At 45.3% G+C, this 17,307-nt stretch overlaps 1 protein-coding gene across 1 annotated transcript; it reads left to right on the plus strand.

Annotated features, from left to right (window-relative positions):
* LOC8084563 (ricin B-like lectin R40C1) lies at positions 1,381-3,265 on the plus strand. The gene is made up of 3 exons (XM_002465284.2): positions 1,381-1,792; positions 1,899-2,646; positions 2,922-3,265. Coding segments are annotated over exons 1-3 (1,056 nt in total). The 5' UTR covers positions 1,381-1,486; the 3' UTR covers positions 2,924-3,265.

Genomic DNA, 17,307 nt, shown 5'->3' on the forward strand with positions numbered 1-17,307 from the left:
GTGGATGTCATAATTCTTATGCTATTTAACTTTAATGCAAATGATAGTAGATTGCTGAGGTGGACACCTTGCATGTTAAAAGAAATTGATAGATGCAAATGATAGTGGACTACTGAGGTGGACGCTTTGCATTTTAAGAGAAATAGATAGTGGGGTTGATAATGGACTGCTGAGGTGGACCCATTGCATGTCAAGAGAAATAGATAGTGGGGTTTTGCTTTATAAGAGTTATTCTGTGTCTGGTGCCTAGCAGGGTTACGCGGCGTGAGAGTCAAATGTGAACTACACTTATTTAATCGTCATAAAAATAGAAATCTTCTAGTCCTTCCGTCCTAAATTTATAGGACATTTCTAGAATCTTGAAGAGTCAAAATATTTGAAGTTTGACCAAATTTATATAATAAAATAATAATATTTATGATATTAACTAAGTATCATTAAATTCTTCATTAATTATATTTTCATATGTTATTTAGGTCAATCTCAATGGAGTTTTAATAGAGTTTCGTGAGTATTAAATATGTTAATGTGGCACCGTATTAATGAATAGAAAGATGATAAAAATTCCATGGGAGTAGAGAGAGTTTTATGGGGATGAAACTCTTCTGCACAATTTCTAAAATACGGATGTGGTGGAAACTAGATCAAAAAACTCCACTGAGAATAGTCTTATTTGGTGTCATAAATCTTTATACTTTTCTCTATAATTTTGGTTAAAATTAAAATTTTTGACTCTCCAAATTTTTTTGAATATCTTATAATTTAGAACTGAGGAATCATTTATATTTAGGATTAGGATTATTTGACTCTAGAAGAGTGAGATTGTTATGTAAGGTAGTTTATTTTAATATTCAAAATTTATCATGTAAGGTATCCCTCTGTCATGTAAGGTAGTTTATTTTAATATTCAAAATTTGTCCTTGAATATAATTTATTCTGAGTACAAAATATATTTATATATTAAATAATTTTTGTTTATCTGCCAATCATCTTTAATTAAGTTAATAATAATACTTGATTAAAAAGAAAAGCAAGAACATAAATGTATTTTATGTTTTCTTAATTTATTTTAAAAATTTTAGAACGCACACGGAGTACGATCACAGCGCTGGGTAAACACCGATGCAAATCGCACAAAAGACCACGCCTTTGCCTAGACGGGCCCACCGAGTCAGGCAAGGTGGCGGTTCCACCGCCCACCGGCCCCACACGTCATACAACCAGGCATGTCACACCGTCCACACACGCCAAGCGTTCACACTTCACACGTTCTCCAAAATCACCTCGGATTCTTTTCATCGTGCAGTAAAAAACCTGCAAATGACCCTCCACTCCATCCAGTGAAGACTTGAAGACTCGTGCTCCATCTATAAATGGGACCCCCAAGGCTCACAGTTTCTCATCGCCCCGTCCCAAATCCTCCACACTGTTCGATCCACCCAACCCTCCCCAAAACCCCCGACCAAGGAGAGTAGAGCGCGAGAAGATGTTCGGCTTCGGGCACCACGGCCACCACCACGGCGAGAACCCGCCGGCGCACCCTCCTGCCCACGGCGGCGTGCACCCGCCCACCTTCAAGATCTTCTGCAAGGCCGACGAGGGGTACTGCCTCACCGTCCGCGACGGCAACGTGGTGCTGGCCCCCTCCAACCCGCGCGACGAGCACCAGCACTGGTACAAGGACATGCGCTTCAGCAACCAGATCAAGGACGAGGAAGGCAACCCTGCGTTCGCCCTCGTCAACAAGGCCACTGGCCTCGCCATCAAGCACTCCCTCGGCCAGTCCCACCCGGTACGGTTGTCGATCGATCCGGTTGCGTGCGTGCATACTTCCTGTTGGATCTTTGGATGCTGTCGGTCTTGATCTTGATTTCATTTGATTTTTTTTTGGTTTTCAGGTGAAGCTGGTGCCGTTCAACCCGGAGTACCAGGACGAGTCGGTGCTGTGGACGGAGAGCGGCGACGTTGGCAAGGGCTTCCGCTGCATCCGCATGGTGAACAACATCCGGCTCAACTTCGACGCCTTCCACGGCGACAAGGACCACGGCGGCGTGCACGACGGCACCACCGTGGTGCTGTGGGAGTGGGCCAAGGGCGACAACCAGAGCTGGAAGATCCTCCCCTGGGGCGACGAGGCCTACGCCGGCGGCAGCGGCGGCGCCGCCGCCAACGCGCCGTACGGCCACGGCGAGCCGACGGTCCGCATCTACTGCAAGGCGGACGACGGGTTCAGCGTGACCGTCCGCAACGGCAGCGTGTGCCTGGCGCCGACGAACCCGCGCGACGAGTACCAGCACTGGGTCAAGGACATGCGGCACAGCAACCGCATCAAGGACGAGGAAGGGTACCCGGCGTTCGCGCTCGTGAACAGGGTCACCGGCGAGGCCATCAAGCACTCGCAGGGCGAGGGCCACCCGGTGAAGCTGGTGCCGTACAACCCAAACTACCAGGACGAGTCGGTGCTGTGGACCGAGAGCCGCGACGTCGGCCACGGGTTCCGCTGCATCCGCATGGTGAACAACATCTACCTCAACTTCGACGCCTTCCACGGCGACAAGGACCACGGCGGGGTGCGCGACGGCACCGCCGTCGTGCTCTGGAAGTGGTGCGAGGGCGACAACCAGCGCTGGAAGATCGTCCCCTGGTGTAAGTCAAAGCCTCACCTCACGCTGATGCACGACACTTTTCACTTGCTGCCGCTGCTTTTTTTTTCCCCACCTCCAGAATCTTGATTTCGGATAGAAAAATCAGCACATCTTACCTACTCGCACTAGAAGCTTTCATAGATAAAGTGATTGTCGGTAGAAACGGATAGCTCATCTCGCTACTATTGTTAGTCCACCTTTTTTTGAATTAATAATGTGTCTAACATTTCTGTCAAAAGAAGATTAATGACGTGTTAATGTTGCTTGCGTCTGCAGAAATGTGCGGTGCTGGGGCTGCATTGGTCATCACCCAAGATCTGGAGATGGAGTTGGAGAGCACAGCCACCTGTGGTCAGCAGCTGCTGCTGCTGCCGTGTTGTTAGAATAAAGCTGGTGTGCGATCGATCCGTGGTGATGGTGTGTCTTTGTGTGTGTTCAGTCGTGTGTCCTCGGAGCCAGTCCTGCTTCCGTGAGAGAGGGGTACTTCCTCGGTGAGCTTATCTCACAAAGCCTTACCCCATCTGAAGCTTGTTATGCAGAGAGAGTTTTCAGACCTTGAGTGTTAACTCTGTGTTGTACTCGGTTCCTTCCCTTTTTATCTAAGTGGGTTTTATCAACCATATCTGCTCGCGGTTTAGCTTTGACGTTACTTGCTCCCAACCGATAATCGGGCACTGTCAACTGAAGCCCGACGCCCGTTCACGCTTTTTCACTGTTGAATGCAGAAGCAGAGCATCGCGTCGTCAGGTTTGCCATGCGCACGAGCGGGGTCCGGGGTGTGAGTGCTCGTCCGATCTGGTGAGACAACCCTGGTGCACGCGGCGCAGGACACAGATAGAAAAGTATATTATCCTCGAGGCGCATCAGGCAATGGACCGCTGATCGCACCATGGAACTGCTCGGGGGACGCAGTGCACGGCGCAGCGCAATGTCCGGCCGGCGAGCCACGTTCGTCGTTTCTCAATCCATCCACCGCCACCGTCGTGGAGGCTAGGCTGTGGAGCTGGCTGCGTCACCATTGATGGTGGCAGGCAGGACTGCGCAAAGGCGTCCTCTTCTCTGTCTCCAATCCAAGTCCTTCCACGTGTCGGCTGGCCCCACGGTATGCCGTACTAGGTGGAAATGGTTTCGGTGATCCGGTGGAATATGCTCGGGACGGCAGCGGATGCGAATCAGCCTTCGAGGAGCAATGCAGCATGTCTTCGACAGAAAACTTTCATCAAAGAATCAATCAAAGTTCAAACTTAACATTACGCTGCGACATTGCCATGATGGCAAATGCAGCATGGAACGAACATTAGAGTCGTCCGAGCACGGGGGCAGCAATTATATGGTGTCAAACTGGATTAAAGCTAGAAAGCTGGAGAAGTACGTAAGGGCGCCTTTGCCTGGTTCTCTGAAACTGAAAGTGAACACCCTTGGAGCTTTCTAATCAGAGCTCTAGAACGGAGGGACGTAGTGGTGCTGGTGAAGGCCTGTGGTGCTGGTGAGGGCTTGAGGAAGCTCACTGGTATGGTATGGCAATGGGAACCCGGTGGATGGCCTCCGTAGACATCTGTGATGCCGTTGCTTTGGCTGAAAAGCCTGTGAAAGGGCGTGGAGGGACCGAGGGAGCCGAGTAGTCCTGCAGTCTCAACATTATTTCCGTTTCACATGACAGAGGATTCCACATGGACACATACTCATCGCTGATTTATCGTAAAAGAAAAACATTGTTGACTGACATAAAAAGTACGGCTGATAAGACAAGTGAATGGGCTCCCTAGCAGAAATTTTACATTTATTTCCATCTCATTTAAGGTCGTGTTTGGATTATACACCTAGTATGCATAGGATTATTATAGTTAGGGTTGTAGATTATAATAATTGAAGTTGGTCAAAGAAATTGCTATCTTATCCTTCGGTTTGGCGAGTTGGAAAACGAGCTGGCGGAACTTTCAGCACCTATAACCTGGTCTCACATGGATTATGAGATTGTGGTAATCAAGGGTTCTGATTCGAGTAACCCTTCATATAATCAATCTTGTTTGGATCAAAATTTGATTATACAGATTTTATTATTATAATTAGATGGTATCCAAACACGGCTAAGTAGCCATACTGATGGACACCACGAGAAAATTCTTCCTTTGATACAAGGAAAACTTCTACTTTCTATCTGACACACAAACTTAAAATATTTTCTATTTGTCATCACTTTCATTTTTCTTTCCTGTTTGACACTTTTTGTTACCTTAGAATAGTAATGGTGTTAAGTTCCAGATGAAAAGATTGTTCTGTCCTTTTTTTTGGCCAGTCGTGGCATTGCTTTTGGCGGCAATAGCTGTATTTTTTTTGGCATTTTTATTTCCGATTGTTATGTTTCTCTTTTCAAATTGTTCCATTGGCAACGGAAAACGTGATGACTAAAAAAAACAATAGGGGCAAAAATGGTGTTTTCATATAGAATCTAACACTGTTACCAATCTAAACTCTTATGTAATGGAAGTGTCGAATATGAAACGAAAAAAAATCGAAAAGGATGACAAATGGAGAAGGTTTTAAGTTTAGAAGTCAAATAGGAAAGCGGTTTTTTTCTAGTGTGAAATAGAAAATTTTCTCTAGAGTATTAGCCTATTATGTATTGTGTTTGAAAATGAATATGACATACTTTGAAGATAACTAATTTTGATTAGTCATCGACACTAACTTTATCTAAAAATTTACAATGCCTGTCTTAAAAGGTTGTAAGCTCTACAATGCTATAACTGGATGGTTCATGGACTAGATTGTGTAATTGGCCGTGCCTAGACTCTGTAATCGTCAGTCCCGCTAATGGTTCTTGCCATGGGGCAAACGCACACCGTCCAAATGATGTACCAGCGCGTCCAAATGGTTCTTCCCTAGCCTATTGCATTTGCACCCAAGTAGTCAGCTCGTCTATGACTGGGTTGGGCCTTGGCCGGAGCTGCCACCAGCCCACCACGACTGTGCTTGCGATGGGCCTGTGCTGTCTAGGGTGGCCCAAGACGGGTCCTTTGAAATCCAAACCTTCATTACGGCTGGCCCAACTAGCCCATTGGAGGAAGTGGCCCAAGACTGCTCCTTTGACGGCCTTGGTTGCTTTCCTTTTCCTGATCGCAGCTCGTCATCAACCTATCGAGACCTGCTTGATAGAAACAGGATCTACTAGCAGTGAATCGAGTCGGGGTACAAATAATATATAGCAGTAAACAGTGGTACATGCATATGATTAATCTACTACTAGAAACAGAGAAACAGATAGGTTAGGGTTTCGACCATCAGCGTTCCCGGCAAAAGCGGATCCGGTGGCGTCCATATTGAGAGTGTTGACGCGGTGGCGGAGTAGATCCCGTCGTCCTTCGGGCCTCCACCGGCACTGACCGACGACGGCGGGGTAGGAGAGTGGCGCAGTGGTGCTTCCCGTCGCCACTGCGCAAGCCGATCGGATGGCCTAGGGTTTGTCGAGTGGGTGATGAGCACAGCGAACTTTGGTTCATGTGCCTGCGGCCCCCACTTCTATTTTTATAGTGTGCCTCCGGAGGCCTACCAACCATGGATCGGTTGTGCGTCCCCGATCAGGACACGATCCAGAGGGAAAAAGGCCCCAGCCGTTGGGCTGGGCCTGAGAACACTGCTGACTACTATAGGCCGGAACCTTTCGCCAGCAGGCTAGGCAACGGAACAATCTGCAGCAGCGTGGCACGAGCGTCGCCGCATGCCCGTGATCGTGAAGCATCCTGTAATAGCCTCCTCGTCGTCCTCGAATCCAGCGTCCTGCCGGGCAGTGCCGCCAAAACCAGCACGGTGCTCCGGACCGCGAGCCGCAGTCAGAACAGGGTCGATCTGTCTGGAGCGCAAGAGACAATACATCCTCGTGGTCAAGAGCCGGATCCAGGATATCTGAAGTCTCTGCTGCTGCTTTCGTGTACAATCCGTCCGTGCGTTCCATCCATCCGGACTCCGGAGGCAGTCAAATGCTACACTCGCCTAGCTAGGAGGACTGGACTGATTGCGATCCCGATCGAGTCCTCGTCGCCCGTGCGTGTCGCTCCACTCATCTATCTGATGGATCGGTGGCTTTTTTCTGACGTCGGTATCCATCGGAGGAAGCCTGCATCTACGTGATCGCGGATGGATACCGATACCCTCGGGGCCTCATCTGCCGGATCGAGCGTTTTGCTCCCCGGTTTGTGCTCCGGGATCGCTGCACGGATGTCGCCGGCCGACGGGAATTATAGCTAGGTCGACGCCTAGTAGGATTCGCGCCAGTACTCCTAGCTACGTTACTCCTACGTTGCAAGGGCAGGGCAGCACGGCGCTAAGGCCAATTTCGATGAACAGTATCACTGTACGATTTCAGATACCAATACATTATCGAGATTGAAATAAAACCATCTATGGAATAACCCCGCAATGGAGTATTTCACTTTGTTGTTTCCAAAGCTAAGCAAAGTATTTAATTGCTGCAAAATAATTAGATCACATATAAGATGGTGAAACGATTTAACCCTCAGTGGAGATTTCATTCCGTTTCACCGCGTGGGAAACAACGTCCGTGGAACTACTTCCTTCTCTCTCCTCTTCGTTTCATGCAAAAAGTGTAGTTTTGCTGACATGACGCTCTAATAAATGTGCATGACATCCTGGTGAAACCTCCACTGAGACTGGCCTAACAAGACTTGTAGTTTCATGGAGTATGCACAGAAACTAAAAGAACAGGCAACATGATGGCATAAGATACCCGAAGGGAACCATATATTTCAACCGTGTCCCGTTGCTCTGGACAATATGCAGTAAGTACATCAAATTCACATTGCGCGAGTCATGACATTGACACGGAAGAACACTTCTTTCCTTTTTTTTCCAAAATAAATAAATGAATAAATAAAATACAAACATGCTGCCTGTGAGAGGACAGGTACGATGCATTAGTCATCATTCTCGTGTACGTAGTAAACAAAACGACTATAATCCTGGTGAGGGATTTGATTGATGTTTATTGTCAGGTCGGTCACCAACCAGCTACTGCTCCACGGGTACAGGTACACAATACTGACCAGCAAGTCAACCAGCACAAATAGTTTTGCACCATAGAAAGGAAAATATATTGCTCGCAAAGGATTCGACAGCTTATTCATTGTCATAAAAATTACGGGACAATCAAACCAGACCAGAGGACGGAGAGGCACCACGGCACCAACGCATATCCAGCATCTACGAGTTTCTTTATGCCTTCTCGGTTTATCCTGTCCATATGCATCTCATTTGTTTTTCTGCCGTTGAAATTAGTGTAAGTTATTGTGCGATGCTGACAGAGGAACTATAATAGTACGCCGGCATTACATTTTTCAGGCATTGAACTTTGTATGCCCGTTGTCCGTTGACAACGATATATATCATAGTCAGAATCCGCAGCATGCACCTTGAGCACCACGACTTTTAAGGGTTCTATATAGACGCAATTCTCTGTTGACGAAGATTATGATTCCTTCTGTGTTCGATTCTGGTGATTTGGCTGTATAAGTCACCATAGAACCACAAAATAACTAACCGAAACTTACTGGTGCAGATACTACTACATCCATTACATCAAGAACCACCCAGCGCTGTGACCGTACTCCATTGCCATCAAGAATTTATCCTGGTATATAATTCTGTCATCCTCTGCAAATTGATCTTTTCTTAATCGATAATCACACGCAGCGCACACAGACCACTCCATTTCCAAAACGATCCAGCCCCAAGTGGGCACCAATTCCACACGAAATAATCCATGCATTGCAAACATAAGCGAACACCAACCCCGCACGTACACACAACCAACGTGTGCGCTTAACCGGAACTCACTAGAACTCGATCAATCGCGTTGTATTATTGTATACTATATCCATCTCTGGCATGCGTCTGTGTCTTATTTCCCCGGCCTGGGCCTATAGCTAGCTAGCTATAGCTAGCTGTGGCTTGCTCCGTCGGGAACGAGTTGCTTGGGTGTGTTGGTGAAGCAGCACGAATAGCTCGCTAATCTCCAAAACCCCGCATGAGCATGACCCACGCGATTATTATTAGCCACAGCACAGCCATGTTCATTAGGCCTTAGGTCGCCGCCGATCCCCGCCGGCCAACGGGCCGAGCGCGCGAGCGAGGCATGTGGCTACGGAGGCCGCCGCGTGTGGCGTGCGGCCGCGGCCATGTATACGCATGCACACGTCCGTCCGCGGCCGCAATCGCACAGCACAGTGTTCGACGGACATGGCGGCGGCGTCGACGATCGACTGTCTCGTGCTGGCCGCAAAGGTTCTCCTGGCCGGGTTGATGCGCACGCAACTCGATCGATCGGTGTAGATGGCTAGCTGTGCCCTTCTTTGCTTGCGTGCGTGACACCGCTTGCAAATGGTTATAGAAATGCTGAGTGTTTAGTGTGTTACACGGTGTTTTTCTGGGCACGAGCACACGGACGGAGCATCATCTGGCCACCAGTACATTATTGTTCGCTCGTCTTATTATGAGATGTACTGTTTTAGCGAACAAACAGTGTTTTTCTCTCGCAACAACAAATCCGCGAACGGTGTTTTTTTACTTCTTCGACGGATGTCCACTGCACCTATCAAGCTTTGCTGCGCTTGCTCACGGCAGGCCCGGGGATGTGGCTCTGCCACTCTGGTCTTGTGGGCTTTCTGGCATCCTCATCATTCCTTCTCGCATCATGCACACTGGCTAGCTAGTAGTTGATCTCACGTCTGACGTCAGTGCCAGAACAGCCATCAGAAAACAGGAGTGAGGAAAAAAAGATGATGGGTCGATCGCAGATACTACTCCGGCGTGTAGCGCGGTACCGGACGAGTTCCAAGCTTTGGTTTGATATTACTACTTTGGGCCTTGTTTAGTTCCTCAAAAATTTTGCAAAATTTTTCAGATTCTCCGTCACATCGAATCTTTAGACGTATGCATAGAGTATTAAATATAGATGAAAATAAAAAGTAATTGCACAGTTTGGTCGAAATTGACGAGACGAATCTTTTGAGCCTAGTTAGTCCATAATTGAATAATATTTGTCAAATACAAACGAAAGTGCTACTATTCCTATTTTGCAAAATTTTTTGGAACTAAACAAGGCCTTGATGCATGCGTGCAAACGTGCTGACAAGGCGCGTTGAAATTCGCATGCTCTACCTAACCATATCTTAAGAAGCGTCCTAACGCCATGTTATGACGACTCATCACCTTCACTACAAAAATGTTACGTACGACTAGTCTTAAGACCGAGCCTAATATATCATCATCGCAGGGTACACGGATGATCCACGCACTCCACTCCGATCCGCGCCCATTGTTAAGGCACCCCGAACAGCGGACGTACGCTCCTTGTTTTTGCCCAGAAAAGAAAAGAGACGACGCATGCATGGGCTTGTACGATCTCTACCAAACTATACCGACTCATGAGCCCTTTACCCTGACTTAAAACCCATCTTCAGTACTACTAGAAAAGGTCTAGCGTTGATCTTCGTATTAGGGTCTTGTTTACTTTTTAAAAAATTTGCAAAATTTATTAAGATTTTTTATCATAATAAATCTTGAGGCACATGTATATAACATTAAATATAGATTAAAAAATAATTATTTGCACAGTTTACTTATAATTTACAAGACAAAATCTTTTAAACATAGTTAGTCTATTGTGAAATACAAACGAAAATACTGCTGCGTTCATTTCTAATTTTTTTTCAACTAGGCCTAATAGGCGATAAAAGTCCATGCTTGGATGATAGATGGGGAGCAGCGGCAGCATGTGCGCAACAATTTATTTCACCGCAGCGTACGGCCGCGGCGGGGCGCCGGGCATCGCGAGACCGCCGTCCTGCAGCTGCCGGCGCGGCGCAGGCTGGGACGATCTCGAGAATTACCGCCGCCACGCGTGCATGTTAACTACGGTTTATGCCGTGCCACCAGCCTATTATTAGCGCTAACGTGAGCGGTTAAAACACTTCTACTTGGGGTACTACTGCTCCTATCAATCATGCGCTTCGATCGGCTTTTATTGGCAGGCCCGTCAGCAGTCGTGATTGCTGCCTTGCTGGTAGTACTCCTACTTACCACGAAGATTCTTACCACGTGTCGCCTAAGGAGGTGATCCAGCCATTATCTTTGGTACGGAAGTAGTAGCAGCAAATACAATGTGCAAGAGTTACGGCTAGCACTTGGGCTCTTCCACCGTGAGAGCCTGTAACACTACCCCATCAGGTTGCTTTCACTACAGACTACTCGTAGATAGCTCGCCCGCTGTAAAAATTGTCACGTACTACTGCGTCCATCCCTTCTCGTAGAAATCGCAATTTTCACACGGAGACGCGCCACGCGCCAGGCTATCGGTTATCTATCGCGGTAGCACGAGTAAAATCAGTCAAACAAACGGGCCGTGACTGCCGTACGCCCGCAACTCTCGACGAACGAACGACGGGATGGTGACCAGACCAGCGCGTGCGATCACATCCTCGCCGTGCTTTAGCACAGTTTAGCCGCACAAAACAACGGGCTCGGCGCGCAGCAACACCTGGCCCGCGTACGCACCGCATTGTCCCACCGGACGCGCACGTACGCAGCGCCGGCGTAGACGCGTAGTGCGCCTTGTAGCCCGGCGGGGCGGGCGCCGCGCCGCACACGACGGCACGGACGGTCCCGTCGCCGGCCTGCGCGCGGTCACGCTCGCTCTGTCGCGCCCGTGCTGGATGTTCGACGGGATGGGCCGTGGGCGTTGGGCGGCGGCCGCGGTTGGGTGCACCTGCGCGGACGAACGGATGGGACGCGGCACGCGCCGCACTGCGGAAAGCGTTCGTTTTCCGTTGGGCCCGCCCGCCCGGGTGCCGCCGCAGCTGACGCGAGCGCGTCGCGCGCACAGTTATCCGAGAACCGAAGGTGCGTCGCCTAGCCTGTCAGGATGAGGTCGGTACTCGGTAGTTAAGCCGGACACCGTGAGCCTAGGCGATACTCACTCTGTCTTGTAGAACAATACTTCAACTAGGCCTTATTTAATTTGTGAAATTTTTTAACTTTGGCTATTGTTTCATTTTTGTTTATATTTAATAATTATTTTTAAATCACAGACTAACTATATTTTAAAAAATTTATCTAGCAAATTACAGATAAACTGTATAATTAATTTTTATTTTTCGTATATATTTAATACTCTATGTATGTGTTTAAAAATTTGATGTGATGAGAAATCTTAAAAAAAATTAAGAACTAAAGCATGTCTTAAAAGAACACTGAAATGACATATGAATTTATAGATTATTTCAACAAATCTTGCCAAATCGAAATATAGTCATAATTTAAAATGCATTATATTTCAATATAAACTTTAGAAGTCCAATGCACTTTATTTTAAGATGAAGTATATGCCTTATAATATGTTTCTGTATTGTAATGGACGGCAAAAGAGGTGTTTGATCTTGTCTGAGTATCTTGGTGGACACCAAATAAAAATCGAGATACATGGTTTATGTGTCTTCCATACAATCGTGTTTCAAGAGATTCATCATATCAAACAATCAAAGTCAACTATTTATTATAACTACTAAATTCGTTCTTGGGGCGGTGCTTTGTTGCAGATACGTAAGGACAGTCCCATCCAATAAGGCGGTGTAGGTTAGGGTTGTTACAGTTTAATAGATATTGTAGTATTTTTGTTTTATTTAATAATTAGTATTAATTTATAGACTAATTAGGCTCAAAAGATTCGTCTCACAAATTACTCTCTAACTATATTTTTAGTTTTGTAAATAGTCTATATTTAGTACTCTATGCATGTGTCTAAACATTTGATGTGACGCGCAGTAAACTTTAACATACGCAACCAAACGGGGCCTAAACTAGTTTGTTCCTAGCATTGATTAATATGCTAATTAAATAAAATAATGACGACATGGCATTATAAATAAAGAATAGAGATACGAAATAGTTTTTTTTATAAGAAATTATGTCTATACAAGAACTACGACAAAAAGAAATATGATAGGTGGTCACGGAAGAGAGAAGGTATGTAACTGATTAAAAATCTATTTTGAAGAAACTATTCATCAAAAACATTGTGTTGCATATATGTCCTAGCAAGTATAGAATCGAATGCCTTGGGATTTTGACCTTGCATCGGTTGTTTAGTGAGGCTTTTTGACTAGGGCTGGTTATGTGCCCGTTCGGCTCGACTCGCTTATTAGGTCACGAGCCATGTATAAAAAACATACGAAAGTAACACATCATAAACATTAAATCAAGTACATTAAGTAACATGGCAATATATATCATAGCATTATACAATACATCCATGGTTCATACTGCATACTAATACATAATGCATCCATAATCCATTATTGATTATTTGTACGTCTATTAAAAACAAAATAATAGAGTTTAATACTTCAAAGTTTATAGGGTCTAGGTTCAAACATCAACCAGTTGTAAAGTGTAAACCATTATGTGAAATAACTAATTTAAATTTAAGGTAAATAATATGGCTCGCTAGTCTTGTGAACTAGCTTCAGCGAGACCCTACTACACCGCGGCGGGGTGGTGGGTGATGGTGCCAACAAGGGCGTACCAGGAAGAATGGGATGTGTGGGGAGAAGGAGAAAGTGTGTAGACGAACTCTCTGCAAATGCACATGTGGGCTAAAGCAACGTCTAAACTTATTTTAACAATAACCATCGCCTAAAAGCAAACTAAAATCAGATACGTGAACTTTAGCAAATCGTATATTTGTGGTTGTCTTCACAAAGGACCTAGGAAGCCAATGTTCGTCTCGTCGAACTTGAATAGTAGACAAGTTTTGCGCAACTTGGCATTCCATCAAACATATATGCCTAACTTAGCTTCATGAGAATTGTATAGCAAGCCCATAGGGGTGTAAATGACGAAATAAAAAACACTAGTAACTATATTTATTTCACTTTTCCTAAAAAGCAGACGTTTGAAATCTGTCTTTGGTCAGGTGATAACGTGATCCTTTGATCTTGCTTCAAGATTCTTATACATGATGATCTTCTCATGGCCCACAGCCGTTGCATGAACAAATACCCGAAAAATAGCAAATACGTATTTATTTTGGTATAGGAGGAGATATCGGAGACGTTTGTTTCTCGTTCTGGTGGAGTAGTATCCCTCAAGTTCCTATAAAATTTTGTTGGGTTCACCAATCATTTACTGAGAGAGTTTTCTCGCTCCACTACGCTTGATCGGGGGACAGTAGAGGACACTCAAGCACCAACTACGTCTCGGCCGTTTGTGAGGACATCCTACGATTCTATCTACTCCTATTATCATCTTCCATGCGATGCTTATCTCTAAGAAAAAAAGAATCTTCTTATCCCCGACTTCCCAAGTGAGGAGTACTATACTACAGTACTACCACCTGATCCTGTGTGAGCGAGAGCATATCAGCTGGAGCTGAGCGCATTGCGACACGTGACTCATGTGGCCGGATGCAGGCAATACAACAGTTCCATTCCATGTGTAAATCACTGCCAGGCTAAGAATAGGCAAGCAGGATTATCCAATCGGCCGGACAACAGCACCAGAATACGGCTTCGGCTGAACCGGGTGGAGGCAGGAACTGCAGGGTATCGTGGCCTGTAGGCGCGCGCGTTCGCAGGAATCTCGCCGGTTCCGTCAAGGTTGTTGGCGCATACACTCGCATTGCGCCAGGATTTGGGCATGCCATTGCCATCCATTGCCCACATGATCTATCCATTCCCCCACATGAAAGAGACGACCTTTTGAGACAGGAAAGATGCGTGTTTGATTGTTTGAGCTGATCACCGACCGAAATTTTCAATGCTAATTGATCCGGTACACCAGAGAGTGAGATATCCTCCCGGCCGGTGACTCGGTGAGTCAAGTGCATCTTTTTGAAGGATGCAATGTATACCTTCGGGGAAGGATGATGATGGTACTGAAGCCGTATGCTTATCTGTTTATGATTGATAAGGCCTTGTTTAGTTCGCTCCAAAAGCCAAAATTTTTTTCAAGATTCTCCATCATATCGAATCTTGCGGCATATGCATGAGACACTAAATATAGATGAAAATTAAAACTAATTACACAGTTTACCTGTAAATTGCGAGATGAATCTTTTAAGCCTACTTACTCCATGATTGGACAATGTTTGTCACAAACAAACAAAAGTGCTACAGTTCCGAAAACCAAAAAATTTTCGGAAGTAAACAAGGCCTAATGCAAATGCATTTCGGCGACTAGGGTGCAGGGCCTTCGGTATTAAGATTCCCTAACTGCTGGTACCGGTCAAAATAATCCATAGAAATAAATATAAGATATATAGATATAATGTAAAGCAAGAATAATAAAAGTATTTGAAATGTTTATTTACGTTCCCCCTGGTTGGTTATAGATTGGTTCTTATGCGGCATTCGTTGGACCTTGAATCAGTCTTCAGAATAGACTCCTTCGATGAAAATTCTAGAGCATATTAAATAGTTCTTAACATATCTTCTGAGCTTTCTACCGAAGAATAGAAAGAACAAATTGCTACATCACTACATGAGTAAGATACACCATGGTGGATAGCAGCTTGAAGTGGAGCTGTTGTTGTTTTTGGTAAAGCATTTAGTAAATCGCTTCTTCTAGTACACTAATGATATCCGTGTTTTTTTCTTTTCACCTCATCACTCTCCTCACTTCCTCCTGCTCATTCTTCTTCTCTGCCGCCCCCACCCTACCCGCTCTGTTTCCAACAATCACCCTGTCCTTAGTTGTATGCCGCCTAGTAACAGCTCGCCTCTTCCTCTGCCGCCCTCCGCCCACCCTACCTGTCACGCGGCCTTGGCTCCCGCCATGGTCTCTGATCGCTCGAGCTTCTTCTCCGCTGCCAACTTTGCGCATGGCCCTAGGCCCCTAGGGACATCGGTGTCCATCTCGTGTGAGAAGGAAGCAGATACAATGATAGCTACTAAAAATCGTTTTACTCTCTAAATTTTTATTTAGTCCTTTTTAGCATAATCTATTTATGTTTTTATTTTAGGTCTAACCGATTTTGATCGTAATTTAAATTGTATTCCTAGACCCTCTATTTGTGGTAACGCTAATGGAAGCGTGTAACAAGCAAAACTCTACTGATGCTTGGCTTGGCTCACATTTCAAGGGTGTTTAGTTTCCCATAGAATTCAAAATGCAAAATACCAACTATTTTGGAGTGATGAAATGCAAAATGCCAAAATTTTCAGAGTCATGTTTAGTACATCCAAAATGCAAAATTTATTGTACTCTTGAAGCCTCTTGAGGCTCATTTTGGGTTTTTTTGGCCTCTTGAGGCCAAAATCTAAAATGGAGAATAACTACTTTTTTACCAAAATTTTTGCATGGTGTTTAGTTCCATTTTGCAAAATGATGGACCAAAACCCAAATTTTTTGGCAAAAAATGGGAACTAAACACCCCCTCACACAGATAATTCCGCTGCATTCCGTCCATGTCTTGCACTGTAAGCCTGGGCATTCCGGTTACCTGATTTTTTTGGGTCGGGTAATTCGGGTAATTCAAAATTCGAGTAATAAAAATTGTTACCCGATATTAGTCCCGAAAAGCCACTACCTGCAATTTCGGGTACCCGATAATTCGGGTTCGGGTATTCCCGATTTACCCGAATTTTCAAAAAACAACACAGTACACAAATTTTCAATAGCAATTTATATATAATTTCAGCAGCAATTTGTATAGAATTTCAATAGCATTTTGTAGAGAATAATATATTACTATCACTTGTTCCAACAAAGAGAATTATGTTCTAATAAATTGATAAGTTCTAATATTTAACTAACAACACATGATAAATGCAAAGACATGGATAAATGTTTGGGGGTAATTCGGGTAGTTCGGGTGCCGAGGTATATTACCCGAATTACCTAAACTAATTTTGGGTAATAAAAATCGCTATCTGAATTTAGGATTAGGTACCTCGGGTTTGAGTAATTCGGGTTTGGATCCGGATAATTCGGATACAGATAATAGGTATTGGATAATTTGTCCAGGCTTATTGCACTGCACTTGGATACGTCTGGAAGCCTGGAAGAACACGAGAGGAGGGGGGGGGGGGGGGGCAAAATAACCGGTGGCTATTTCCGGCCAGAACAGAAGCACGTCATGGCTTGACATTTTGCCCTCCGGCCGCTTAAAGCGTGGATCTTGGGCCTTGTTTAGTTCCAAAAAAATTTTGAAAAACTTTTCAGATTCCCCGTCACATCGAATCTTTAGACGCATGCATGAAGTATTAAATATAGATGAAAATAAAAACTAATTGCACAGTTTGGTCGAAATTGACGAGACGAATCTTTTGAGCCTAGTTAGTCCATGATTGGATAATTTTTGTCAAATACAAACGAAAGTGCTACAGTGTCGATTTTGTTAAATTTTTTGGAACTAAAAAAGGCCCAGGGTCTGGGACCAAGCCCTGATGGCACTACGGACACCGAGTGTGCCCCCTTCCGAAACCGAATGGGAAAACGGCTCGTCGTCCCGTCGAATTTTCTGCGCTTTTGGTCCGGTTGCGCCCATACACCGGTGTAATGTGTAAAGCCCTCGGTATCTTTGCACAAAATTGTCGCCGTTGCCGCCGGTCCGTCGTGTGACGTTTACGCGCGTCCAGTAGACAGCGAACAA

This window comes from Sorghum bicolor, chromosome 1 (genome assembly GCF_000003195.3).
Source record: "Sorghum bicolor cultivar BTx623 chromosome 1, Sorghum_bicolor_NCBIv3, whole genome shotgun sequence".
Lineage (NCBI taxonomy): Eukaryota > Viridiplantae > Streptophyta > Magnoliopsida > Poales > Poaceae > Sorghum > Sorghum bicolor.